We start from the raw sequence: 27851 nt of genomic DNA, 5'->3' as shown, positions 1-27851 counted from the left end.
ACTGAATTAACCTAAATCCTCCTTTTAGTCAGTTCAAGTCTTGTTTATAATGTGCACACACCACTTTGCATTTACCATGAGGCTCCTCAATTAGTTCACAGCCAAGTTAACCTTCTATCTCCCAGCAAATATAATTCATGCTCATTTTATACAACACAGCATTCTGCTGGCTATTATCCATCATTTACAAGTGTTATTTGTCTATAAAAATGACACTAAAAAGTTGAAAAATGATTCTGCTCTGCCTGCTTCTGGATATATTTTAACAAATGATACCAATGCAAAAGGCTCTAAGTCATGTAAGAAGCAATTAGTCAAGGAAGCCATAAATATTTTTTAAAAAGGATATAAATGATTGCTTGCCAGATAGTAAAAGCTCTAAAGGTTGCTACATAATAAAAGATTGAACCTATACATACATATCTGAGTAACTTTACCCTTGTGTGCAATCCCATTAGGATGAAGAAGGTTACTCAAGCAAGTAACATTATCCAGGTGTTTGTCCTAAAATAGTTAAAATAGCGTTCTTCATTATTTATCATTAACGAAGTTAATCAAATTCAGCAGTACTTACTCACACATGCATTAAATAGAAACCTGAACATGACATGCATATTTATGGAACAGAGATTGAAAGATCATTATCTGCAGGGAAGAAAATCCAGCAAAGAAAAAGATGTGTAAAATGTGTCTGTTATCTTATTAGAACATAAACTGTTTTGCTTTAAACATAAATATTTATTTTAATTAATTTGATTAACCTAAATAATAGCTTCCACACATGACAACTACAGCTAATGTATGAATTTCATAATTTCTGATGAAGATGTAGGCCACAGTCATAACTAACCAGCATAACTGGTCTAAATCCTTGGAAGTCAATGGAGCTCTACGAATTTACACCACTGTGTCTGGCCTGTAGCTTCCCACGAAGTGCATCTCTTACATTGAACTGAAATATAATATACTGCATGTCACCAGAGACCCAAAAGAAAAAAAAAATCAACTGTTCTACTTACTTTGCAGTTCACAAATAAGGTGAGCATTCTCCATTTTCATCATAAAATTCTGAAATTGCACCTAAGAGGTGGTTGTGTTGTTTTTTTTTAATTTAGATACCTGTATACAGATTTAGAGGCCAAACAGATGGGTTTGGTAATCCCAGAGAGAGAAAGAAGGATGAAAAACTTTAAAAGTGCAACTATCAAATATTCATGCCAGTGGCATTCTGTATTTTCAGTGAAGTTCTTGCTCTATATATGGAATAAAACCTATGCTTAAGCACATGAATCCACCAGCTATCAGTTTTGAAAGAGTTCATTATAATGTGAGGGGAAAAAACTCTAGGTTGTTAAATATACAGCAAAATATATTAAGAAAATAGGGAAAGAAGACATATTTCTGCATGTTCCTTGGCCTTTAAAAAATGACAGATCAATTTTGTTTTAAAAACAATCTTATTGTTCAAACATCTGAAGAAAAACCAGTACATTACCTTCAATCATATTTTCAAGTTCTAAGGTGATTTTATTAACTCCTTTTTATTGCACAGTTTAAATATTCTAATTGGCACACAGCACACTTGAAGTCACTAGATATCCATTAGACTTTAATGGGTTTGAAATGGTCTACAGTATTAAGGGGCTGGCAGACCTACTGCAGTCACATTTACAATGATGCAAGGTAAGTGGGGCATAAAAACACAATAGTTAATGCCACTGCAAAAATAAAAAAATGCTTCCTCAGTTCCTTAGGTGGTTTTGCACAGGCAAGGACCAGTCTCCACAAGTGCTGATAACCAAAATAAGGTCTACAGGAGAGCGTAAGTAGGACGAGAGGAGAGGAGCAGGTCTGTAGAGCAACACAGCTGCTGCCCAGCGTGTGTGCTGGGGCTTCCTTCCACTCCATGAGCTATGTATCCACCATAACGGCTTCCTATATGGGACACTTACCCAACACATACAGTAACTGCCCTCCCTGCAGGAAGTGTGAGCCTTTGCACACACCAACCGCAGAGGTAATCCACCTTCCCTGCACTCTTGAGACACCACCACATCATGTGGGAAAAAAAAGGAAAGTGATGCACTCTCCACAAGAAGGCCTAGTCTCCTCCTTCCATACCCCCCCCCAATCACAGATAGAGAGCATTTATGTGACTGATACGATTATATATTTATGCCCAATGTAGTTCTTTTCCATAAAAACTGTCCCTGCAATGTCCCAAATAGGGACCCAAATTCTGATGAAAATAAGAAGTTTACGACTGTGAGAAGCATGAAAGGAAGACAGAGATAGTCTGATATAACTATTCAAGGAAAAAGTGAGGACTGGGCAGCTTTGCTTCTGTAAATGAGAAAACCCTTCCCACTGACACATTGTAGCTTCGTAAATGAAAAGAAAATCTGAGTTCCATATGATAATTTTAAATTTAATTCATCTCCATGTGAGAGGTTTAAAATAACCCATGTTTTATGATACTTAGGAAATATTAATAAAAGCCTACAGAAATCTGGAGATCTGTCTGCTACTACATAAATAGTTCCCCTGACTCCACTCCCAGGGAAGTGCAAAGGCCATGTGAAGATTCATCCTTTCTTTCCTTCTTCCCCTACCCAGCTTTTCAGGACAATTCAATGTGCAGGAATAATCATGTTCTTCACCAGATTCCTTTACTGAGTCAAAATAACTGATTCCACACTTTTAATCACAGAATCCTCCTTTTATCCTCTAATTATGAACCAGTGTCTGTTGAATAAAGCAGCATTGCTTGTAAATATTTCCAGGCACAAAACAAGAAGCAAAGCCAGCTGAGCAATTTGGTAAGAAGGGAGGGGAAAACATCCTGAATCTTCCATATTCCTGAGTTCCAAGTGATGAGACCATTTTTATTTGGGTGGTTTCACACTATAAATTTTAAACAGTAGTTGCTTAAGTACATCTAAAGGTTAAACCTTCAAGCAGCTAATCTGTATGTAAGAACAAGTAACTGTCAAATACTTAACCTTTTACAGATTAAAACTGTCTGCCTAACAGATGCGAAATTATCATTGTTGTAATTGTCGTAAGTAGATATCTGAGCATTTCCCAGAGATAAGATCTTCTTTTTTTGAGCAGTAATTTTATGCCTCAGGTCACTTGCGTGTTCATGGCTGTGATAAAACCACTGCTTATATGCCAGGACTTTATAACTGCTGTACTGGTTTCCAGCACCAGTTATTGGTTGTAATGGGCAGTTTTAAATTACTATAAAATGAACTTGTAGGGTGACTGGAAATATTTTATTGTTCAGTTGCTGGAAGTGGTTGTATAAGTGAATTTTCACAATAGTATGGTTAGGGCATAGGAGAAGAAAATGCTTCAATTTCTGATAAGCTGTAAATATTACTACAAAATATTGCTCTTTGGCAATATTTGATAGAAATACATGCAGTTACTAGAATATGCCTAGAATGACATTACATTATGTTGATCAGTTATAAGTATTACAGATATAAGAGAAAAATGTTTCTAGTATGATAATGGAAATGGAATTTTTTCCCATATGCTACTTATATATAGCAGAGAAAACCAGCTTGACACCATTCAGCTATCCTGTGCAGACACATATGTTCATACTTGGGTCTAGGTTTAGGCCCATGTCCTGCAACTAGACCAAGCATTTTCATCTTCAGTCACAGCAAAAGGTAATCATTAGACTGTCCAGCAATCAAGTCAGCCTGTAAACCCAGGATGTTAACATTTAGACATGCAGGGTTTGTGGATCTAGACTTTGGCTTGGCTCTCATCATGCTGCTGAATATGTGTTGGGAAAGGTGGCCTGCCTCAGACTGAGGTCCAGGCTCCACCTTCCTTTTCCCTTCAACGTTTTGTAGTTTTTTATCATTTTAGCTGTAAATATGAGGTATCAGGATTCTTCTGGTGAAAGATGCTGCAGCAGGTCCAGCACAGGCACAGTAACTGCCCCTCAAGGACTCCTCTGGCTGCCACTCCCCTCACCTTCTGAAAGACTCATTTACTCCAGCAGGAAGTCTCTTGCAAGCATGTGTTTGGGGCTCTACATCAGATATTCAATCGTACTTTTTTTCCCCCATCTATCAGTTAAATACAGCTTTGAAACAAGAAATACATATCTCTTTTTTCCAATTTCTTGTTAATCCACGTTTGTTTCACAGATTGATATATACTGCATGGTCAGCAGGGCTTCCTTTGGAAGCAAAGTTTCAGACTGTGGTGTCTCCTTGTCATCTACTCTCTCTTCATGGCTGTTACTTTGAACCTGCTAATCGGTTTCAACCAAATCTGACAGAAATTTCAAAAAAGTCCTACTGAAAATGAGCAGCTGTTTATGCAGTGCTAATAACTTGGTCCTTATCCGTGCCAGCTGATGGCAGCAAGCTGTCCATCAGCACACATGCCCTGTTGAGTTTAAGCACAGCTCTGAAACTGTCCCAGATCTGGGTCACTGAAGAGGAGCATGAGGGAAGATACCATCTCTGTTAAACAGTTTATGTAGTGGGGCTCCTGGGTTACAAGTATGGTGTAGTTTTGGTAATTCCGCTGTTCAGGGAAGCTTTTTTTTTTCCTATCTAGATGACTAATAATAATAATAACTGAGTTCTAGCAACTGTCAGTCAGACCCTACAAGTATTCAAAGCTCAATCATTAAAGACAGAAAAATGAGGTTTTGAAGAGCAACAAAACCACCACCAACGAGCATTCATCCTCTTGCAAAGTACTCTGTAAATGACCTCCAGCACCCCGACTCGTCTAAAAGGGAGATGCAAAAGTTGGTGCATCACCACCACCTGTATGAGAGGTCATTTCCAGGACAGAGTGAGGCAATATGCACTGCCCTGCACTCTACATCGATGCAGTTTCCCTACAAGTTTATTTGTGAGCTGAACTTGAGCAGAGAATGCCAGCTGTGCCATATTGTAAAGTGGATGTGTCATGTGGATTTATCCATACTTTGTCCATTAAGTCACCCTTGGGAATGAGCACTAGTTAGAACTCTCTGATAGATGCAAAGGGTTTTTATACAGAGGAAAGGAAAAAAAAGGAATACAGTGATTCCAAGAAACTGGAGGAAAAAAGAGAGGTATTATTAGTACACTGAAAGGCATCTGAAATACAAATTATTTTAAAGCACATCACTTTATATATCCTGTTAATTACATGGTTAATATTATGGAATCTGACAACTCCCCACAGACACCAGGACTATTGATGAGTTCCATTTTATGTTAGAAATTTCTCTCTTCTTGTGCAGAATTACCTCTTTAACCTCTTTCAGTCCAATAAATTCACATTAAAATGTGACCAGGAGTGACAACCTTGGGAGAGGACTAACCTCTCCCTCCATCATATCATTTTAGCCTCAATCTCAAATTGGTACAGCACTCCCATAGCTATTAGCTCAGCTCTTCTCCTGCCTCCTGAGTAGATGAAGCAGTATGTCTAATTAATTTACAATCCTTAAGCACAAAGGTAGCTATCAGCAAAACTACATTAAAATCAAACTGCCAATAAGGTAATTGTAAAATCATAATTTTCTGGGATGTTTTTACTAAATACCATCTTAGCTTTGAGGCTGACTGTTTTCCAAAGTCTAGCCTTACAGCTACATGAAACTCAAATACTTCCTGCATTACAGTATACCTTGCTCTGTACAAAAAAAATCCAACCCAAACCAAACCAAAGCAGATGCTCTTTAATACAATGAAATGCAATTTAAAGCCAAGTCAATAAGATACTAACCTCTTATCCTCAAATGAGGACTACGCTATACATCATGGGTTAGAAGTTAAAAATGAAGACAACAGTTCTTGCCACGCATAATTCAAAGACTGTTGTCAAAAGCTTTCTGTTCATAAAAATGCTATTGGTTTTATTCAGCTGGCAAAAGCTGTACAGTATTCTAAGCAGCTCAGACAGATAGCTTTTTTAGCTATTCAGTTCAGAGCCAAATTTTCCTGAACAGCATAAGGACTTGATTTTGCTAATGTATACATGTTGCAGTGTACCCGGTTCCAGAAATAACCCACGTCCCTGAATGCAGGCTGGGGTCTAGGTAGGACACATGCTAACAGGCAGATTCCCTATTTTTCTTTGCACTCAGAGAGACGAGACACAACCAGCAAAAAAAGATTGCTGCACTAAGAAGCCCTCTGACAGCACAAAGCTCTGCTGCTGCCCAGCTCCCTACCTACTTCTCACTGATGAGAAAATACTGAATATTGTGGGTGGGAAGCAAGGGGCCCACTGCAACACAGTAGCAATGGGCAAGATTCTCCACTGAGCTCCTGTCATCCTCATGAAATTCTTGTTTTTGCTGGAAACAAATAGCTGAGGGACATGAGGGGCAACTAACCTTCTGCAGGCAGCCATCCTCTCTTCCCCCTCTTGAGCCTGAGCAGAACAGAGATGAGGTGTGAAATCTGAAGTCCCCTTCACTCCCCCATTTTCTCTGGTTGTCAGACGAGTGATGCTTGACAGTAAACCGAAGGGTGTGGAGAGCCTTTTTTATTTTCTCATTCCCCTGAATAAACCCCTTTCTGTAACCATGCCACTCCTGCATGGTCAGGGGCAGCAGGAGAGGAGCTGAACTCAATTGCTCTGAGGAGCTGTCAGCAACTCCCATAAGGAGGGCAGGTTGCCAGCCTCTCAGAGCCAGTTATGAGGTGGCCAGGCCTCAAGCAACCCTCATTTCCCACTGTCACATTCCTGTACACCGTATCCTCCTTTCTCCTACGGCTGCACCAGACCAGCACAACCTAGTCCTAGACTTGGTCCTAGTCCTTCCTGGTCAATGAAGCTCATGTAAAAGACAGAGAGAGGAAGTAGCATGCTGGACCAGACAGAGACTTCACTGGGACAGCCTAGAAGTGGCTGCAAAGGCACAGATGAAGCCTTAGGTGTGAAATCCTGTACTGTTTGTTTGGTGTTGTTTGGTGTGAGTGGCCCTAAGGAATGAGCATCTGCAGGAGGAACAGATAGAAATGTTCCTGCTGACAGGAACAGAACAGGATGCTTATTTGTCCCATCTTCCTTCTGGAAAGAAATTATCTGCTAATGCCAAAATCTGTGCACCATGCTTGTGCCTGCACCAGGTTGAGGAGTATCAGAGAAGCTGCCAATTACGGATATAGGCTATCTTCAAAATTTGGATAGAAGCTGTTAATTTTGACTGCTCTACCCTATAGTGGTACTTCTCACTCTTAGAATAAATGCCCAGTACAGGCACTACATTAGCTGTATTTTAAATCTGTACAAGCAAATTCAGTTAAATAACTGCGCATATGTGTGTAATTTTCCACATATCAATGCCAGCACCCTGCAGACTCTACAGCAGGCTACTCAGTTTACATACTCATGTATTTTGCTTGGTCACATATAGGCAAGCCCATAGTTACTGATATTCTTTCAGAAATCTGACCTGCTGTCTATTGGGAATTATTACAGGTCTCACCAGAAAATGCTGGATAGCGGATAGTTCCTGCATGAGAGCATGAGGACACGCATGCCTTTACCCTTATGTACTGCACATGCCGGTTCTCCAGGCACATACCTGGCAGGTGCAATCCAGACCTTCATTTGTCACTCAGACACCGGTAATGGGCTCTCCAGAAATACTCTAAATAGATTAGATTAGATGAGAGTTATCTTCTGTCTTTTTAGACCATCTTGGCATTAACAAAAAAAACTGGGTATATTTTCCAGGCAAACATGCTTTCACGGAAAAACTAAAAGATAGGACAAATGTTCCTGTCTCCTCTGAAATAACATTTACCAGCTCTTGCTAGAGAGAAGCAGCTGGCTTCAGTTAATCTGGTGGGGTAACAATAAACTTAATAAATGCAATGACATTGAGATCTAAACCTTCTAAAAGACTTGGGTACAGGGATGAGCTGCACAGCTGGGTTCAGAGTTAGGTACCCAGCTCCCAAAAAGAATGTCACTCTGTGCTGCATTGGGTGCCAAAGCTTCCCATAGGGAAACTGAGGAGAAGCTGGCACCAAAACAGACAGCTTCTCAACATCCAGAGGCTACATTGGGAGCTAAACCCTACACTGGCCAAAGGAAAATGTCAGAGAGAACTTACTGATTTTGCTGTGATTAGACTTCACTGTGAAAGCAGGACTCACAGCATGAGTGGCCTCTTGGGCTTTTAGGTCAGGCAAGAGGGTCACACCTCTCTTTGAGAAGAAAACCAAAGGATGCAGTCAAGCACACTGTTTTGCCAACATTCCAACGGTTAAAACACCAGCATAAAAAATGGGAAGCCCAGATCCAAGTATCTCCCCAGCATGGGGTTCACATCCACAGATTCAGTCTGAAGGAACATGCTCGACTTTAGGTCAAAGGCTACTTCTGTAGCCTCCTTCGCCACCATCCCTGAAGCTTGACCCACCCAGTATGGATCTGGGAATGGAGAGATCATGGGACCAAGGCTAAAGTGGTCGAAACGTTCAGCTGGAAAAGGGGAGTCCTGACTTCCCTGGGTAGTATCATCCCAAAGCTATATAATGTGTGACATGCAAGCAGCACAGTGTGTGGCCATAGCATATCTTGGACTTTTCCAGACTCTTACGTATTAGGCTAACGAGTCTGCTAATCCCCAAATTGCTTCTAGACACATGTAGTAGCAAAGCTGGATCTAAGTCTAAATGTGCTTCTGCCAGAAAACATCATCATCTTGGGTGCCTGTTTGGGTCATGTGGGGTTTCTCGATCATGTGGTTTGCTGTGTTAATTTTCCCTACATATGCACATAAACCACTATGTTGAACCTTCCGTAAAGAGGTAAAACTGAAGTAAGGATCTGCTTTGGTGGCACACCACTAGCTAAATTAATCTCCTGGCATAAACTTGCATTGCTTGGTTCAATGAACAAAATCAAAATCCAGCCTCCAAATAACAGAGGAATTTCTGGCTCATGTGTCAGTTGCTAAGCATATTAAATGACACACATAATGAAAGTGATTTTTAGTGGTTCAGAGAGATAGGCCACTAGTATGCTAGCACTGCATTCAGCTTCCAACCTAGGTATGTCTCCAGCCTGCTAACAAGCATACTTTGTGGATTTTTTGATGTACTTTGATCTTCCAGAACTGCTTGCTTTTTCTTTTTACTGAAGACCTAAGATTCTTCTGTGCTCCCTTAGTTTGTACTCCCCATAAGCAATGTCTCTTGCTTAAACTGACTGAATTTCCCAGTAATCACACACCTTAAATTACAGACTTCAGGTTAAGATGCATCACTCTATGAAGTACTGTACAATGTGCAATCTACTGACTTTCTATCCTCCTTAGGAAACACAGTCTCACAAATAAGCCTGGCTCACCTCTCTCCTTTTAAGCCTGTCAGGTGCCCATGCCTGCAAAAAAGGGGTGGTTTACATCCTCTGGGAAACTTTGGGCACAGGTACACAGCCCAGGCAGGCAGAGATCCCCAAGTTAACAGAAACCAGAGCAGGACTTTCACATACAGCACCATGCAGCCCTATAGGCTCTGGTTTAGAAGCAGCATAGCTGTACTCACATGACAATGAGCCCAAAATAGTTACTCTTTCCGTCTGAAAAAACACAACTATGGACAAAGCTGATCAACTCAGATGTTCTTCTCTGTGAACACAGCTGAACTGCTTACAGACCCACTGACACAATGTTCAGAGCAACTGGTGCCAAGTATCACAGACCATTACTTGAGATAAATTCAAACCCACTGATAATAATAATAATAATAATAATATAATTTGTTTTTATCATTACCCACCGTGTTTTTGTAATGCCTGATATGATTTGAAGCTGGCTCCCTGCCAAGTCTCCAAACCTTACCATAAGAGTTCCCCCGCCCCCCCCCAAACCTCAGGGAGAAGAGGGAGAAAAACAACCAAGAAAACGCGAAACGAGAGAGAGAGTAGCTAAAGTGATATATATAAATATATTTACACTTATATTACAATTACATACAATTAAAATTTCACAAGGGAAAGGGAAGGGGGAAGGGAAAAGGAACAAAACTAAAATTATATATATATATATATATATATATATATATATATTTCCCAATCAGTAGCCCGAGATCTAGTAACTAAAGAGTTAGCAAAGAAAATATATCCCACCACTCTCCTTGGGACAACCGAGAGTCGCTCCGGGATGATCGCTGGCAACCTCCGCCTCCCAAGGTCGACAAGGCCTTACCAGGCCTCGCTCCCCAACCCGGCAGACTCAACAGCAGGGAACCTGCACCTCCAAGCTGCCGGAAGGGAAGAGAACGAAGGCCTTCCCTCCTTTCTTCTTATAGTCTGGTTTACATAAAAATCGTAGGGAATACTGGGTAAATCTGGACCCTTCCTTGGTTACAAACTGGTCACCAAGGAAGGTCCAGACCAAACTACCACATGCCTTTCAATGCATCCAGTCCATATGAACAGTATGATGTCTCGTCAGTAAAATTATGCAAATTAATTTTGATACCCTTTCTCTGCTCTGCTCTTCTGTGTCCTTGTAATGTTTTTTTTATAACAGAGATTTTCTTCAGAGAAAACAGCTCTCCAAGCTCCTGTTGCTACGTCTCTACCTGCAATGCCACTGAACATGTCATATCCAGGCTCTACTTCATCCTCTGCTTAACAAGTCCACTGTTATTTTCAAAGATCCTCTTTTTATCATTATGAGAAGGTCAGTTTCTGTTCACTTGAGTAAAAATATAACTGATACTACTTTTTGAGTTTTAAAACTATGTATCACAGACTAAGAAAAGCATGACGTGCACTCTCTTCCTATCAGGAAAAGACTGATACTACAGGTACCAAAACCTTGACCTGAACACGTTCCATATTTGGTTGCATTACTTTTGCTTGATTGCTGAAACCTAAATCTTTGCTATATCATATTCATGAAAGGGTCACGCCTTACTATGTCATTGTGCCAGAGACTCATTAAAGATCTACTCACAACTTCCTTCCTAATTTATATTTCTTCTATGAGTTGCTTTGATTTGAGAGATCTCTTTTGCAAAAGGAAAGATGCCCATTGTTTGGACTCTAAAAGGAAATGTAGGTGTTTAATTGGTGGATGTGGTTTTCATTATACTTTCTCTCTCCACCACAAACCCTTTTCATAAATTGTGACAAGTCTTTTGGCAGCCTGCTGTATCAGACTGTAGGTAGCTGACTTGATAAGCATGTCGCCCAGATGAAGAAAAACACGAATTCCCTCCAACTTTCTCAGAATTGCTAATTAGCTTAAAGGCAGTGTCCTTAATTGGCACAGAAAACCACTGTGAGAAAGTCCTAAGGAGACACAAGACTGTAACTCAATAGTATCTAGTATCATTTGACATGCTTTCTGGTTTATTTAAATCAAGCTAGCATCTTTGTTCTGAATACAGTCCTTATTTAAACACAAGTGCAGTTGATTTACAGTCCAGTAAAGCCCTCTGCTTCATTTCTGTGCAGCCCATATCATGATGGTAAAGGCGGCTCAAGAGAAAGTAAAGAAGGAGATGTTTTTGTTTTTACAAAATCAGTCACCTACTCTTACAGCACGGAGGTCCTTTCCCCCTCAAATGAATACAGAGGTGGCGATAAAGAAGCACCACTCCGGTCTCTGTTGTGATTCTCTTCCTCCATTTCTCAGTGAGGTTCGTTCCTGCTTTCACTTGGACCAAAATAAAATCAAACCCTTGTGTACATGCTTGGTGTTTCCAATAACCAAGTGGCAAGGAAGCATTTATAATACACAAGTTGCATATGGCTACCTTGTTTTACCTTACTAACGTAAAACTTAGTTGACATTGTTTATTAAGGGCAAACCATGCCTGACCAGTCTGGTGGCCTTCTATGAGGGAGTTACAGCAATGGCCGACATGGAAAGACCGAGAGATGTCATCTGTCTAGACTTCTGTAAAGCCTTCAACATGGTCCCACATAACATCCTTATCTCCAAATTGGAGAGACATGGATTTCATGGATGGACTATTCAGTGGATAAGGAATTGGCTGGATGTACGTAGCCAGAGACTTATGGTCAACAGCTCCATGCGCAGGTGGAGGTAGGTAGAGGTGGGTGAGTGGTGTCCCTCAGGGTTCTGTCTTGGGACCCATGCTCTTCAGTATCTTCATCAAACTGTCGAGTAAGATCGAGTGCACCTTCAGCAAATTTGCACATGACACAAGCTGAGCAGTGCAGCTGACATAACAGAAAGATGGGATGCCACGAAGAGGGGACTGGAAAAGCTTGAGAAGTGGGCCCAAGAGAACCTCATGAAGTTCAATAAGTCCAAATGCAAGGTGCTGCATCTGGGTCAGGGCAATCCCAGATATGAGTACAGACTGGGAGAAGTCATTGAGAGCAGCCCTGCAAGCAAGGACTTGGGGGTTCTGGTGGATGAAAAGTCAGACATGAGTCAATAGTGTGTGCCCACAGCCCAGAAGGCCCAAACATCCTGCGCTGCATCAAAAGAGGAGTGGCCAGCAGGTCAAGGGAAGCGATACTCTGCCTCTACTCTGCCCTCATGAGACCCCACCTGGAGCACTGCATCCACTCTGGAGTTCTCAACACAGGAAAGATGTGGACCTCTTAGAGAGGGCCCAGAGGAAGGCCATGAAGATAATCAGAGGGATGGAGCACCTCTCCTATGAAAACAGGCTGAGAGCGCTGGGGTTGTTGGAGAAGAGAAGGCTCCAGGGAGATCTCATTGAGGCCTTCCAGTACCTTCAAGGAGCTTATAAAAAGGAGGGAGAGGGACTTTTCATATGGGCAGACAGTGACAGGACAAGGGGCAATGGTTTTAAACTGAAAGAAGGCAGGTTTGGATTAGATGTTAGGAAGAAATTCTTTAATCAAAGGGTTGTAAAGCACTGGAGCAGGATGCCCAGAGAAGCCGTGGATGCCCCATCCCTGCAAGTGTTCAAGGCCACACTGGATGGGGCCCTGAGCAACCTGATCTAGTGAATAACATCCCTGCCCTGGTAGGTGTGTTGAAACTAAATGATCTTTATGGTCAATTCCAATCCAAACCTTTCTATGATTCTATAATTCTATGATTTTCCAGCACGGGAAGATATTTGGTGCCAAGTCAGTTGGCCTATAGGGCAGGGAGCAACCCCTGGTCCATTTCAGTACCTCTGCTGTAGCCTGGAGTTCACTATTTCTGACCATCCTCAGAGGTGGCAGAACAAAATGCAATTGCAGCATGGGACTACCAGGCTCCAGTCTCTCCCTGCTTGAGATATTCTGACCTCCACAGCCCTCAGGAAGGTCCTCACACATTGACAGCTCTTAAGCTAAAGCTCTCCTTCAAAATCAAATGTTTTGATGGACACTGACGGGGTACTCAGTATGCTGATGCCCTGAAGTGGTAAGAGCATTCACCTGACACACACAAAGTCTTCATGTAAAGAAACTGGAGAATAGATTTGAACTTCTGAGGAAATAGAGGTATAACTTGCAAAAAATGCCTAAGTTAACAGAAAGAGCACCTTTATGGGTGTTGGGTTGTTTATACTTTCAGGGTTGTATCACTGCTTAAATGAGAACAGGCACACTAAAAAATGATGCTTAAGCTTTAGTACCCCATGTGTCCCGCTCCCCCTGGATATGCCCTAGAAATGCTGATATGAAAAGAGAATGTCAGCAGTTTTGCCAGGACTCCCAGGCAAGCCAGTTACGGTGGAAGCCTGACATCCAGAAGACCTGGAAAACTGCCAGTTTGTGCACAGCATGTCCATCCTGTATGCCGGCATTCAGGTGCATCAGAATTATTATGCATGTGCAGATCATCTGATTTATTGCCAGGGTTTATTACCAGGTGCAGCAAGGCCAGCAGCATATTCAGAAAACTCTGGATTTACTGCACATACACAGGACATCTGTGAGCGCACACAATCACCTTTTCTCCTGAGACTTCCTTGGAGGAAATATGGGAACCATATTCAAACTTCTGGATTCACTTTGGTTCTGTACTTGTCTGCAGACAGAGACAGACTTCTGGGATAAAGTAAATGCAGCTACTTTAGCATACTCTTAGCGTGTATTGTTAGAAAACTTGTTTATACTTTCCAATCCTCCAGAGACAACTGTGAGCGGATGAGGGTGAACTAGCAGCATTTCAACAGAGCCAGCCTGCTTCTCTACCAACCAGCAGATACATTAGTGCCTAATGTTATGATGACTTCAGCTTTAATAGATGACTTTTCTGCCGCCAACCAAAGTACAGTATAAGCAACACTGTAATTTTATTAGCTGGTTTTGCATGTGAATGTTCGTTGAGCAAAGGAAAATACCTGAGTTACGTATTTGTTAAAAAAATCAGAATTCCATTTTCTTTAAGACTTTCAATGAGAGGTACATTTCCAAGTAATTTCTGAAAGTGGGAATTAGGTATATTTGACTGGCATTCAGGTGTGGGCTCCAAGACTCACTCTGATCCAAAGCAGCAGAACTGGAGTAGTATTCCATAGTAGTACTGTCATAGGTATGTTTAATTAGTTCCCATTGGTGCCACATGTAGTCTGATGAGGTGCTGAGTGCCTTAAAGAATACCCAATAGTTATCAGCATGTGTTACTGAGACTTATCTTACCTATCTACTGAATTCTGTAGCTAAGGGCATTTTTATGCTGCTATACATGCCTCAGTTTGCACAACTGGATTTCACAGATGAGAGCCAGCTCCAGCTGAGGTGCTGCAGCAAGCAGCATATCCCAGGCAGGGTGCTTTGACAATGAGGCCCTTTTCTTCACAATTCTTCACTGGTTCCCACTTTCCTCAGCATGAAGGACATTTGTGGCCTATCCTCATCATTATGAAACATCAGTACCAGAAGTTATTACAAAAAGGCTGACGCCAGTCTTCTCTTGACCCATTAAGGCAATTCACTCTCCAAGTTTCCAGCTAACCCCTTCAGGGTATTCCTGTGCTGTCACTCATACTTGGGAGGAGTCCTCATAAACACGCTCAAAATCACTTCATTGTTCCTTCCGAGGTTCTTAAAAAGAAAGTTCTCGGCTTTCCCATCATGCTTACACTCATGCACTTGGAAGCAGTGTCAGGTTCGTGGCTTGCTGTAACCACTGTCTATTTGGATTATTAAAATACTCCAGTCTTTTTTTGCTGACCAGTTTTGCCTTTATCCATAATTTTTCTTTGCCTGTCACTGTCTGCAAAGTTTTTGGTCCCGCGACTGGCTGTGTGTCCCAAGTGTCCACATCTCTTAGTACAGCAAATCTGGGTCCTTATGTAGATGCAAAGTGCAATGGTAACGCGCCTGAATAACAACAGCAACAGGCAGTAGGGTAAAATAACACAGCTGCCACTCTATTACGGAGTCAGTGCAGAGCACTAGCCATTCCAACCCATCAATGAAATATGGTTATGACGGGAACATGAGGAGTTTCATTATTATTTCTATTGGGGTAAAGAGTTAGGATGTTGACTCTTCTGGGAAATCTTCATTGTAATTTATTTTCAAAGCATCAATGCTCCAGAATTAACTGCAACTTTCATTAATTGACTATTTTTCTTCCTCCTTTTAACCCATATAACAATTTATTACTTTTTTTTTTTCAGCTATATGTTACTTTGCTCTGTGTGTGTGTGTGTCCTAGAACTCATTTTTCTAGTTACTTTGACAAACCTGACATCTTGCAGCTGTTACACATCTTGTTTCAATTACATCTCTAGATAAAAAGAATTCTTAAAGCCTGAAGGCTGCAGATGGCTTCTCGGTGAGGGGTTAACTCCAGCTTTGTAATAAAGCCTTTTGGGGGTCCCTTTTCTTGGGCTGTTCTCTTCAGTCTGCTTCTCTTATGCTCTTCTAATTTTGCTATCTCACTCACTATGTCCCACATTCCTCTCTTGTCACAGGCAAGGAACTGGAGCACAGGTGTCCATCCATCCCTACCTCCTTCCCACCCAAAGGTGCCAGCAGGGATGGGGAGGGGAAGACAAAGAATCTGTCACTTAAACCTTATGTCCACATATCATGCAGGCTGCTTATGGCAGGGCACAGCTGAATGACCACAAATCAGTGGAGTGACAACTCGAACCACCACTAATCCCTAATAAATTCTGGACTGTCCCACATATTTGGGAACCTCCTGACAACTGGTGATGCTCTCAGCATCTGGCAAACCACTTGTGTCTAATTGGGTACCCTGAGATATTTACACTGTGCTTAATGGTTACAGAAGAGATTGATCACCCCATTCTTGATATCTATCCAAAAAGGGTATATAAAATCCTTTGATCTTGCTAAGACAGCAAAACATGTCGAACCATCAGTTATGTAAAGGTGGTTGTTATTAATTTGAATACTGCACAGAGAGGAAAGAACAGAAGTACCATATAATGAGATATATTAAGACTACAAAAGAATTAAGTGAAGCTGTTATGTTATGAATCATGATTTTATTGTTTAGCAGTCAGCTCTTGATGTAATTCAGATAATAATGAATGGGCTAATTCCTTCCACTTTTATTCAGGCAAAACTTCCATTGACTTCAAAGAGAAAGTTGTCCAAGTCAGGACTGGAGACTGCCGCATCTATCCCATTATTTGCAAATGCTTTTTTGAATATAAAGTGTTCCTTTATAATGGGCTATTGCCAATAACACTAACATTTACATAATATAAAACTCTTACATAAGAATCTTTCATGTTCAAAAAAGACTTTTTATTCTTATTGCAAACTGCCACATTAAAAGTTCTTCTGCTAACCCTAGTATTTATTAAAGTATAGGAACATATGGACTTTCTCAGTGAACCATTTCAACCATTTTTCCTTCTGCTCAATATTTTTATTTCATTTTACCAACACTTTTTTATCAGGCAAATGCATTATTTATTGATTATTAGCAAAGAGATGATTTATTATTGCAAATATTTCTTTATATCACAGAATAGTGCCAAAAATGGGAAAGTGTGCTAAGCCTTGTTACATTTTAACAGATGCCAGGAGTATTTGAGGAAACAAATTAATAAATAGTCCTACATCACTGTTTCTCTCACTCTGTAGTTCTAAGTTAATACCCTATAAATGCTTCAAATCAGTACTTTTAAGTAACTCCTAAAGCAATGACTCAAAACTTGAAAAATGGGCTTAAGTATAATACTTTCTATTTTGATCAGGGCAGGACTCTTCAGGTTTCTGACAAAACCACAAATTTTTTCTCTGATTATGAAGTATGCACTTCCATCTGGAACTTATTTTGATATTGTGAATCTTAATGCCTCAGAAAAGCACACAGAACAATGGATGGGCACTACTTGATTGTTTTAAATTGAAATTAATTAATTATGAAACAGCTGCAATCATCTAAATTACTTATTTCCCCTTTCAGTGAAAATAAATTTACAGGCATTTGCAAAGCACACAAAAATAAAGAGAGAGACAAGGAAGTCTATAAGAAGGGAGGTCATGTAAAATAGTCTATGATCTGTATTTCAAGGAAGTAAATAATTAATAACTCCAAGGAAGCATATTAGGGATTGCTCATTCTATTATACAGACACACTGAGCAGCAAAATGCTTTAAATCTCAACAACAAATACAGTACAGAATTCTGTAGAGTTTACCTTTCCAGATAATAATTTTTTCAGCTGAAAACAGTGATCTTTTTCACATTACAACCAGACTGTGACTTGAAAGAAGCTTCTCAGTCATTTAGTCAAGACAGATGAGCAATGAGTGTTAGAAAAGCTACCAAGGCATCAAAAGATCTACAGTCAAGGCCATTAAAGAATAGCTAATCTGCTCTAGTTCTAATTCTCTCCTAATGGGTTTCCTTAAATGTGCTTTACATCAGCTGTAATTAGTTCAAGATACTGCTACTTATACCCTTCTAAGAACAACAATAAAAAAAAGTGTTGCATTTATACCACTTGGTATGTAATCATACTCGTGCAGCCATGCACCCAAGTTGGTAAGTTCTTATACAGTGCGAAGCCTTGAAGAGTGTCATAAGGAGGTAGTTTGCTTGGATCTACAAAAGCCAGTGCAGCTCTAGCAGCAAAAGCATTTAGCTGTGCTTTCCTTTGTTGGGGTTATCTCAATGCCATTTCACCTCAGATGTTGCAAAGTCATCTGTACTAAACAGCCAGGGATACATTAAGCCACATAATCATGGCTAGGCTTCACCAACAAAGATTTGGGAAGAGCTCTACCCACATGTGCGACAAGCACGCTGGTGGCTAAAAAGGCCAATACGAGACAGACAAGTCCAGTTGCAATTAAGCCACATATATTGGTAACATGTACATTTTTCCTATCAATGCTATGGGTTTGGAATAGATTTTCACAGCCAGCGGCAGTGACCAAAAAACAAACAAACAAACCCAAAACCCTTGCCCCTTTTATGTTAGAGCATGAGTGGGTTTTGAAGGGATTCACTCCTTCTTAGAAAAAGGAAACATAAGAATCTGTAAGAAGGTTCCAGGGAGACATATTAGCACCTTCCAGTACCTAAAAGGGGGTAACAAGCAAGTTGGAGAGGGACTTCTTACAAGGGCATGGAGTGATAGGACAAGGAGTAGTGGCTTTAAACTGAAAGAGGGTGGATTTAGATTAGGTATTAGGAAGAAATTCTTTACTGTGAGAGTGGTGAGGCACTGGAACAGGTTGCCCAGAGAAGCTGTGGATGCCCCTTCCCTGCAAGGCCTGTTGGATGAGGCTTTGAGCAGCCTGGTCTAGTGAAAGGTGTCCCTGCCCATGGCAGAGGGATTAGAACTAGATGATCTTTAAGGTCCCTTCCAACCCAAACCATTCTATGATTCTACAATATAGGGTGAAAGGGACAAAACTCCACAAGCTAGCTGTAAACTCACTGGCAAAACCAGACATAGAAGGCAAAGGGGTTATACTCTTTCAGATCAGTTGGGATCACGGTGGTTTTCTTGCAGGGAGCCTGCATAAATGGACTAGCACACAAACACCTTTTGTATTAAAAAACTCCTGACAGTCTTCAGGCCTAACTGCAAAGAACATTGTGATACTGACTTACTCTTTACACTGGTTACATTTTGTTAACCCAAGGTCATCATCCTGAGAAAATGTTACCCTCTCCTTGCCAAACACAGATGAAGAAATGCACGCGTAGCTTTTATTGTTACTTTGTCCTTTAAAACAGTGGATGACATGACAGGTTCCCTGCCTGCCTATGTCAGAAACAAAAAACGTAAAACAGTGTCTTCTTTTGGATGCATATCAATATAATTACCTTCTCCAGAGTATCTCTGTCAACAAACTGTTCATTTTTGCTGGACTGAGGTTCAACCACCTACTGCACTTGCTGTTGTAAGACAAAGGAGTACAAAAACATTAAAATTACATCATTCCCTCCTAAAATCGACAGACCTGAAAGACAAACCCTCCTGGTCAATCACAAACAGTCAATGATAGAAAGAATCAATTTTGTCTTGGTGCATCACTAGGAGGTAGACACCATTTAGCATCATCAGAAAAAAGCTAACCGTCCCCCAAAGGAGGTTTAAGGACATCTGCCAGCACCTGTACATCAGAACAGGCTCCCCAAACCCTTCACAGTGACCAAAACAAAGAAGGCAAGGACAGAAACAGGCAGATAGGTAGCTGGAGAGACCACTGCTGTGATGACTTGAATCTGAACCATGCAAATGCATACTTCACCAATGTTTCTTCCTCCTGATCCACCTCGCTGTCATATTTGCATTTTTCTTACCACCACAGGTCATCGTAATACCTGTCACCTAGACTGCACCATCATGGCAACGCATGAGCTAGGGAGGACATGAGTTTCTTCTTCACAGATTTCAACATGCAACAAGAAGTGATCACAGCTCAAAGCAATCAAAACATACTCAGCATAAGAAGATGCCACCTTTATCCTCTATTTGCCCACTCCTGCCATGTAGGCAAACCAGGCTAAGCCACAAACCACTCTTTCTTTGGTCTAAAACATGTGAAAACAACCACACAGAAAGACTGGGTTACATTAAGAAGTTGTGCAGCTTTGTCAGATATAACCCTCTTATTTTTAGTTTTAAGTACTTACAGTTGTGGATCATCTTTATTGAGAAACAAAACACAGTAACAAAAAGCTTCTTAGCAAAAATTTCTAGTCCCTTCTGCATAATTTTAAGTGTTTCCTGACTGCTGAGACCACCACTGCTGCATTGGAACTAATTTATTTTTTAAAAAATACACAAAGGATCTCCAAGGATAAGTTTAAATTGCATTCCTACTGTCATATTTCCCAAGGTACATCCATATCCAAGTCCTTGGTACATGCATGCAGGTTTAAATCTTCCTAAGAGGATAGAACACAGTCATCTTAAGTCACTAATACTACTTTTTGCTTGCTTAAGGTACTAGGAAAGTTGAGATATCAAGTTGTAAGAGAGGAACACAGGTTATGCATCTTTATTTTTGAAATTATACAGAAGATGTTTAGTACAGAATATTAATAATTGTCATCACATTCATTTAACTGTCACTACAGTTCATTCGCTCTTTAAGTATAGATCTGTAGGTACCCACAAATTATTCAGAAACTATATAGATTATTACCTGAGTATTCAACTACAAATGTCTATTTTTGCTCTCCTGGGGCCTTAGGCAGCACCAGCAAGTACAACCAGTGTCTTAATACTGATTTTAAGAGATAGAAGACTAGTGAGTAGCCCTACTGGTAATGATGTGAACACAGTGGATTTGGCTGGCATGGGGACCAGCGGGCTCCCTGGGAGCAGTCAGCAAGCAAATCCAGCTCGCAGCAGCAGCACTGAAACAGTAATTCCCACTCCCCAGCAGGGCAGGGTTTACGAAGAGCTAGCTCTGTTCAAAACCAAAAAAGCTTTCCCTTTTCCTACTTTCAGTTTTTCACAAAGAACTTGGGGGTTTTCCCTGGAATTAGCCTTAATGCTAACCACCCCATGAGTTTCCTAGAAAATATCCTTTTGAAACCTCTTTTCGTGACAAGGCCACTTCACAGTCACAACCTGATCAGTCTGTCAGATGTGACATCATCTCACAGAGAATTTAACCTCCCTGATTTCCAGCTGTATGTGGTATCAGTTTTTCTTCATTTCTATAGATTTTAATTTATTACTCCTATTGTTAAAAATGTTATGACCAGACTGTAAAGTATCTCTCTTTTTATCCATGCTTTGTTGTTTCCTAGTCATAAATATGATCCAAATAGATTAATCTGTTATATAAGGTTAAAAACCTTGCAATTAAACAGTTGCTGTCTTCAATGAGAGTGTTGTAGAGTTGAGTATGATGTCATTGCTAATATACAGATGACAAGATGTTCCCACAGCTAGTATTTTTTGGCTTAAAACTTCCACTAGTTTTAAGAAACCTGGTATTTTCCTCAAAATATTTACATAAAATGGGAAATGCTGTATGCATCTCATGCCCTCTTCTGAATCCTTCTCCAATAACCCAGTAAGGCTTTCACCTCAACTTCTGATGAATGCATCCCCAGAGAAACACAAATCTACAGGTCTGAGTGTCAAAATGAAAGCCCAAAGGACTATTCATCTCTAACATCACACAATTGGGCATGGGTGCTCAAACAGTCCTCAGGGAAAGAGATGAAAACACATCCACTGTCCTACTGTTATATCAGAATTTTACTTATTACACAAAAACAAAGCAGAAGTTTAGAAAACTAATTATTCTTTAAAAAAAAAAGGTAACAGTACTGTGAATCGGGGATGATGGGCCAGATTCTCATCTGATATAAATTGACAAAGCCTCTGGATTCAGTAGAGACTTAAAACAAGAGAGGAGGACATGGTACATTACACACAGCAAACGGGCATTCACACGTCACAGCAGATGTGTTTTTAAAATATTATTATTCAGCTGATGTTTATAAAGTATTATGACCATGAAAAGCTTGCTCCTCTTATTATTTATAATGTTTTAGCACATACAATATGTTCAGCGCTGTAAGAAAAAGAAACTTAAACAATAAAAGCAGTTCCTGACCCAAAAGGCTTCCAGCCTAAAAATCAGGCATCAGGAAGAGAGAACACGCTGTGAAAGCAGGAGAAGGGAACAATCTATAGTTATAGTTGTGTTATTGTTTGCTCACAACTTATAATCATCACAGAAAGAACAAATTTTTAGATAGGATCTCAATGAAGGGAAGGTGGTAACTGTGAGGTGAGACTGGGAGGAAGGCAAAAAGGGAAACACCACAGAGAGAAATAAGAAGGGGACAAAGATTATTTCAAGCATTATTGTTTGAAAGAGTCCAAGAGCTAAAGAGAAAGAAATAAGGGGCAAAGTCCAAGACACAGGCTAAAGTAGATGTGTAAAGGAGATGGGAGATAAAAGAAAACACTAACTTAATGCCTTTTTTTTTTTTTTTGTGAGAGAGAGGTCTTATTGCTGAGTATTGTCTGTAAAAACGTTAAGCTGGTCCAGCCTGTCCCATACTGAGAGAATGGCTGGAGTGACTGTTTTCCCCCAAAGTAACAGTAAGGAGCTATCTGAAAATAAACATCTTGATCTTCTACTTTGACTGAAGAAGCATATGTGGAAGTAGTTTTCTAAAACTGTCTCTAGTAAACACTGTGCAACATACGGAAAAAAATCTTGCCTTACACAACGTGTAGTGACTAAAAGCTAGACAACCTGGGATCAAGAAGTTACAAAAGGTTCATTTATAAGACTGCTGGATGTCTGACCAGTTTTTGTTAATAGCAACTTCCAAACAAAACTCTCATTGACTTCAAATGGAGCAGGAACAGACCCAAAGATAGCAAATGAACTAATAATTCAATATGTGGTCTGTAAAACACACTGGGCCATCTTATACTGTGGCATTTGATATTGATCTCAGCTTGGAAGCTATACAGCTATACATTTTTTACATGACTATCCAATCCCTACAAAACTGATGTTAACTCAAAACTCACAGAAGTATCAGATAAGTACCAAATAAACCAATTACATACTTGGCTTCTTTTACTTAAACAAACACGGTTTCATTTGTGGCTAACAAATATCTTACATTCAAAATTATTTTCTTGTTTGGTACAACACAGTAAGTGCTTTAATATATCTGCTAATTGCTTTTAATGAATGGGGAACAACTCCGCCTACATGTGTTATTTCATCAGCATGTGAGGAGAGCCTTTACTAACTGGTCTTCACCGGGGCTATCGCTGTGCCTGAGCACAGAGTTAAGGAACTGGATGAATGTTGGTCTAGATTTGTTACATAAGGCAAATAACACAAATGCCTGTAATGCAGAACTAGTCCTGGCACTCATGTATAGTGTGTCTTCTGGTGCAAAAGAGGCATATCAAACACGTCTGAGATTTTCCATCTCTTTTTGTCCAGTGTAAACAAATGCAAAGCTGTAAGGCACTGGAGAATCCACATCCTTGAGTCTGGACAAGTAAAACTACCCATGCAGTGCACAAACAAATGCATGGAGAAAGAAAAACAGGAGATGGGGCTGTGGTTTGAAGTCATTAGTGCCCTGTGTTCAGGATAACTGTGTTAGTCAGGAGTAACAACACCTTGAATTAAGTTGGGCTGATCACCCCAAAGTGTTCCAGAAAAAGCTTACCAATGGGCACAACTTTTGTTTATGCCACAGATTGGCACGTTTTCTTAAAGTTTCTGTTTGAGTTTGTGCTCAGCTTTCACTATTCGAATTATGGTTGTTTTCTGGGAAGCAGAAGTGTTATTGGCATCAACACAACCTTGAAAAACTACTGTTTAGTAAAAAAGAGATTACAATATTCTCTCATTGCAGTTTACTAGTTAAATGCTGTCTTATAGCCATTACGTGACATATTACATTTTCTATGCTATAGCAAAATAAAAGACATAGCATGTATTAATTAGAGAAAAAATTCATTAATAGTATAATAGTAACAATCAATGAGAATTGATTAGCATGCTGCTGTTCATTTGGAAACCCCTTCTGATTTTCCAAGAATATCTCAAATCAAAGAAAGCACTTTGGAACAGCACATTAATATTTAATTACCGTACTTTTAAGCAAAATGTTCACCAAATACTGCAAAAAGTGGATTTTCAGTCATAAATTAAGTGCGCAAATTGCCATTATGGCTACATTCAAAAGAAAAGAGGACAACATTCATTCTTGCTGCAGAGAAAATTAAGTCTCTAAGTGTTGCTCTTTGCCATGAAGTACTTTCTATCTATGTAGTATATTTTATTTCCCTTATTGGCAACAACTGCACAACTTTGAAGGCATCCTCACAAGTCTTCAGAGCTTAACATTATCATAACAGCATTGTTTTCCTTAGTGTAGCACCGAATTCAAACCAGGTTTCTGGAGAACGTCCATAACCTGCCCAGTGGTGAGTGGGCAGGACAGCAGGAGGGCAGCGTGCAACAGGCACCTCACCTGCAATGGGAGACTGACCGAGGGCCCCGAGGCACTGATGGCCTTCACAACAGACTTTGGAAGGCCTCACCAAGCAAAAGTAAGTTTTTATTTATTACTGCTTGTACAACTTTTCAAAACTGACTATTTTGAACCATTTGCCAAAACAGCTGCTTCACAATGAACTTCCAGCCCATGATCTCAAATACTCCAAGCTAAAGCCACTCAGCATAACCTAGTGCCCCAAAAGGACTCAGACACAAAACAGCAAATACCTGCAAACCCCCTGCTCCCCCCTCACTAGGCACTGTTCTGGGCAATTGTGGGGTTCAACCCCTACAAAAGGGTGAAAGTTTAGCAATGAACATAGGCCTGCCACTACATAATGGCTTTTCACGTGCTTTTTGAAGCCCTTCTGATGAACTCAACTTCTAAACTGCAACAACTATAGAGGGAAAAACAATAAGAGCTACGAAACCACAAGATCACCTGCAAGTCAAATACAGGTATTTTTAAGCAGATAATTTAGCTTGAAAACGGTTCATGCCTTTTGGACCTGTACAGGAGCTTCATGGCAACCAGAGTCATTTGAATGTGGCTCCACAACAGTCAAAAAGCATGCTAAAAATGTTATGAGAAGGAGCATTTGCCAGCCTAAAGCCCTAATGTTCCAGAGTTACATCATTAGTTTTTCAAATTCATTATCAACTCAAATAGCTGGCTTGTGGAACAGCCTAATGGACAGCCCACTTTGTCTGGAAAAAGGAAATTTCCCCAAAGTTTGTCTTCATTCAAGAAGAAAAGGAAAAGCATTCAAATGTGTAAAAGTATTATTTCTCCTGTTCTCGTTTAGTAGAAAAAACTGTGTAATTTAATTGTAAAACCATGCAGACTGTAAACTTAAAATCAGGCCAGAGATAAATGTTATCGTTTGGATATAAACTGCATATTAGTATTTATAATTGAAACGAGGATATAATCTTGTGCCATAGGCAGAAATACTATAACTAAAAACTTGTATGGGGTAGTAACTAATCTTGTATTATATATACTCTTTAAAGTTCCCACAGCAATATAAAAGTTTTATTAGGCTCGATATTATCAATGTATGCATTTACAAGCACCCATATTATGCAGCGCAAGCTGTTCTCGTCATCCTGAGGTCCTTTTGTAAGAAGCGGCTCAACTAACGGGACGCGCTGGTCCGGCTTATTTCGCTACACCTGCCACCGGGGACGTATGCCGGCGCTGTCGAACGCGCACCCTACTGACAGAAGCTATAGATCATGTATCAAGGTTTAAATTAAAACGCGCATCGGTAACTGATGTCAGGCAAAAGTAACCTCATCACCCCGCACTCCCGACCCGGCCGGCCGAGCGCGCACTGCGGGCGCTGCCCCGGCGGAGCGCACCCCGCCCCGCCCCGCCAGGCACACACCGCCTGCCCACGGCGCGGGGGGAGCGGCAGGGCCCCGCCGCATCCCACCTGCGTCCCACCGGGGGCTCCACCGGCATCGCGTATCACCGCGGGCTCCGTATCACCGCGGGCTCCCATCGCGGCATCGCCCCGGGGGTCCCGACGCGGCCCGGGGGCTCCTCCCCGCACACCGTGTGGCTCCGGCGGTGAGCGGAGCGCGTCCGCCCCACCCCGCGGACCCCACACGGACCCGACGGGAGCCCGCCGCCCCAGGGCCAAGCCGGCGGCGTGGAGCGGCGGCCGCCCGGGGGCAGCGTGCTTCCCGCAGCAAACTCCAGGACTTGGCAGAGGCAGCATCTTGGGGAGGTGGTGCGGGGGGGAGGGTAGCGCTTCCCACCTCCAGCCGCTAATGACATTTCTAGAAATTGTTTCCCCTCCTCCCTGGCAGCCCCGCACCCGCCGCTGGGACGGGGGTGAGCAGGGGGAGGTCAAGGGCATGCAATGGGGGGGCGCAATAAAGACAGTCCGGGAGGGAGTTGCAGGGAGTAGGGGGCGAGGAGGGGGTGGTTTTAAAGGGGTGTGCAGGAAGAATGGGTGATGAGCTACGGGAGTGCAAACCGGGGTACCGGAGGCGGGTGAGCACAAGGTACTATTGGGGGGGGGAGGCGGCAGAGGGGCGAGTGCAGGAGACCTCCGCCCTCAGCCAAACACCGCACTCACCTCCTGGATCCACTCTGGCAGCCAGGGGATCGGGGTACCCTTCCCTCTGCTCCTGCCGGGCCAGCAATGCTGGGAGAGCAAGTGGCAGGAGAGACACCTCCCGGGGTACTGCACCCTCTGCTAATGCACCCGCTGCCCCAGTTATTGCACCCTCGAGCCAGTGTACTCCCCTTATCACACAACCACTATTACTGCACCCCACATTTATTCCACCTCTCTAGGAAAGTGGACACCCATTCCAAATTATTGCACATCCCCCAGTTATCACAACCTTTTAGTAACCGCACATCTCCCGCAGCCCCTCTGTCCCCGCGCCTGGGGGGAGCAGGGGCACCACTCACCATAGAGAGTCCAGGTCCCACTCCTGAAGGAGAGCTAAGTCGAAGCTGTCCATGGTGAGCGATGTTAGCGCCGGCGCGCTGCAACCACACGGCGTCCGGGGCGCATCGTAACTGCACCGCGGGCAGGGCGAGGGCGCGGAGCACCCCCGGCGCTGCCGGCGGCCCCTCTCCGCACACGCGCGGGCAGGGACGGACCCCCACGGCCACCTTCCTCCCGCTTCCCCCTAAAAGGAAATCAAACACGCTCCCCCCAAAAGCGAGCACACGGTGCCACTGCTCGTGTGCGAGCGGCGCGGCTGGGCTCGGCTCGGCTCGGCTCGGCTCGGCCGCCGCCGCCGCGCTGCGCTCCCGCCCCGCTCCCCCGCGCCTCCTCCCTCCCACCCGCGCGCCGGGAGCGCGGCCGAGGCGGCGCCCGCCCCGCGCACGCTGCGCCCGCGCAGCACCCGCGCAGCGCCCGCTCGGCGCGGGGGGGTTGGGGGGGGGCCGGCACAGCCCGCCGGGAACCGGGAGTTTGCGAGAACTTGCACCCCCAGTGTAGGGTTCGGCCCGCCGGAGTTGGGTTTGGGGTTTTCCCCGTCTTCCTCGTCCTCCTTCTAGCCGGGTGCCCTCGGGTGGGCCACAGCACCCCGACTGACGAGCACCTCACGCGTGGTGTGCACCAGGACGTTCGGCAGAGAAACACTAGAGAGAAACTGTGATATATATTGTGGGATGCGGCCGTGGACCCCCTGCGCTGGAACCGGCCCCCCACGGTGCCCGCCCCCCGAACACTCTCCACAGTCCGGGGGTTGGGGTGGCTCAAGGCCTTTATACAACGATTCCTCATCAGATATGTAATAAACTGCATCTGTGCAAGTCTCCATCTCCACGCAGGTCCACCTAGAGCTGCGTAGCTCATTAAAGGTCCCTGGATTGCATGAAACCTTTAAAAATGAGTGATCTCTAGTTAAAAATACAAGTACCAATCATCAGCGTTTGCCACCCAAAGCGAGTCAGACGCCTCACGCTGTCC

The 27851-nt window shown here is 42.4% G+C and overlaps 1 protein-coding gene across 3 annotated transcripts in view; it reads right to left on the bottom strand.

The window, feature by feature from the left end:
* AFF3 (AF4/FMR2 family member 3) overlaps positions 1–26954 on the bottom strand; it is a 326376-nt gene extending 299422 nt beyond the window's left edge. For all 3 annotated transcript variants that reach the window (XR_004355358.1, XM_032679791.1, XM_032679792.1), the window contains exon 1: positions 26840–26954. Coding sequence is in view for 2 of the 3 variants with exons in the window: in XM_032679791.1 (XP_032535682.1) it covers positions 26840–26892 (53 nt within the window). In the remaining variant the exon portion in view is untranslated. The remainder of the gene's footprint in view (positions 1–26839) is intronic.
* Between the last annotated feature and the right edge of the window lie 897 nt (positions 26955–27851).

The sequence above is a fragment of the Chiroxiphia lanceolata genome, chromosome 2 (genome assembly GCF_009829145.1).
Source record: "Chiroxiphia lanceolata isolate bChiLan1 chromosome 2, bChiLan1.pri, whole genome shotgun sequence".
NCBI lineage: Eukaryota > Metazoa > Chordata > Aves > Passeriformes > Pipridae > Chiroxiphia > Chiroxiphia lanceolata.
Note: the sequence above shows the minus strand (reverse complement) of the source record. Positions and strands in the feature narration are given on the sequence as shown.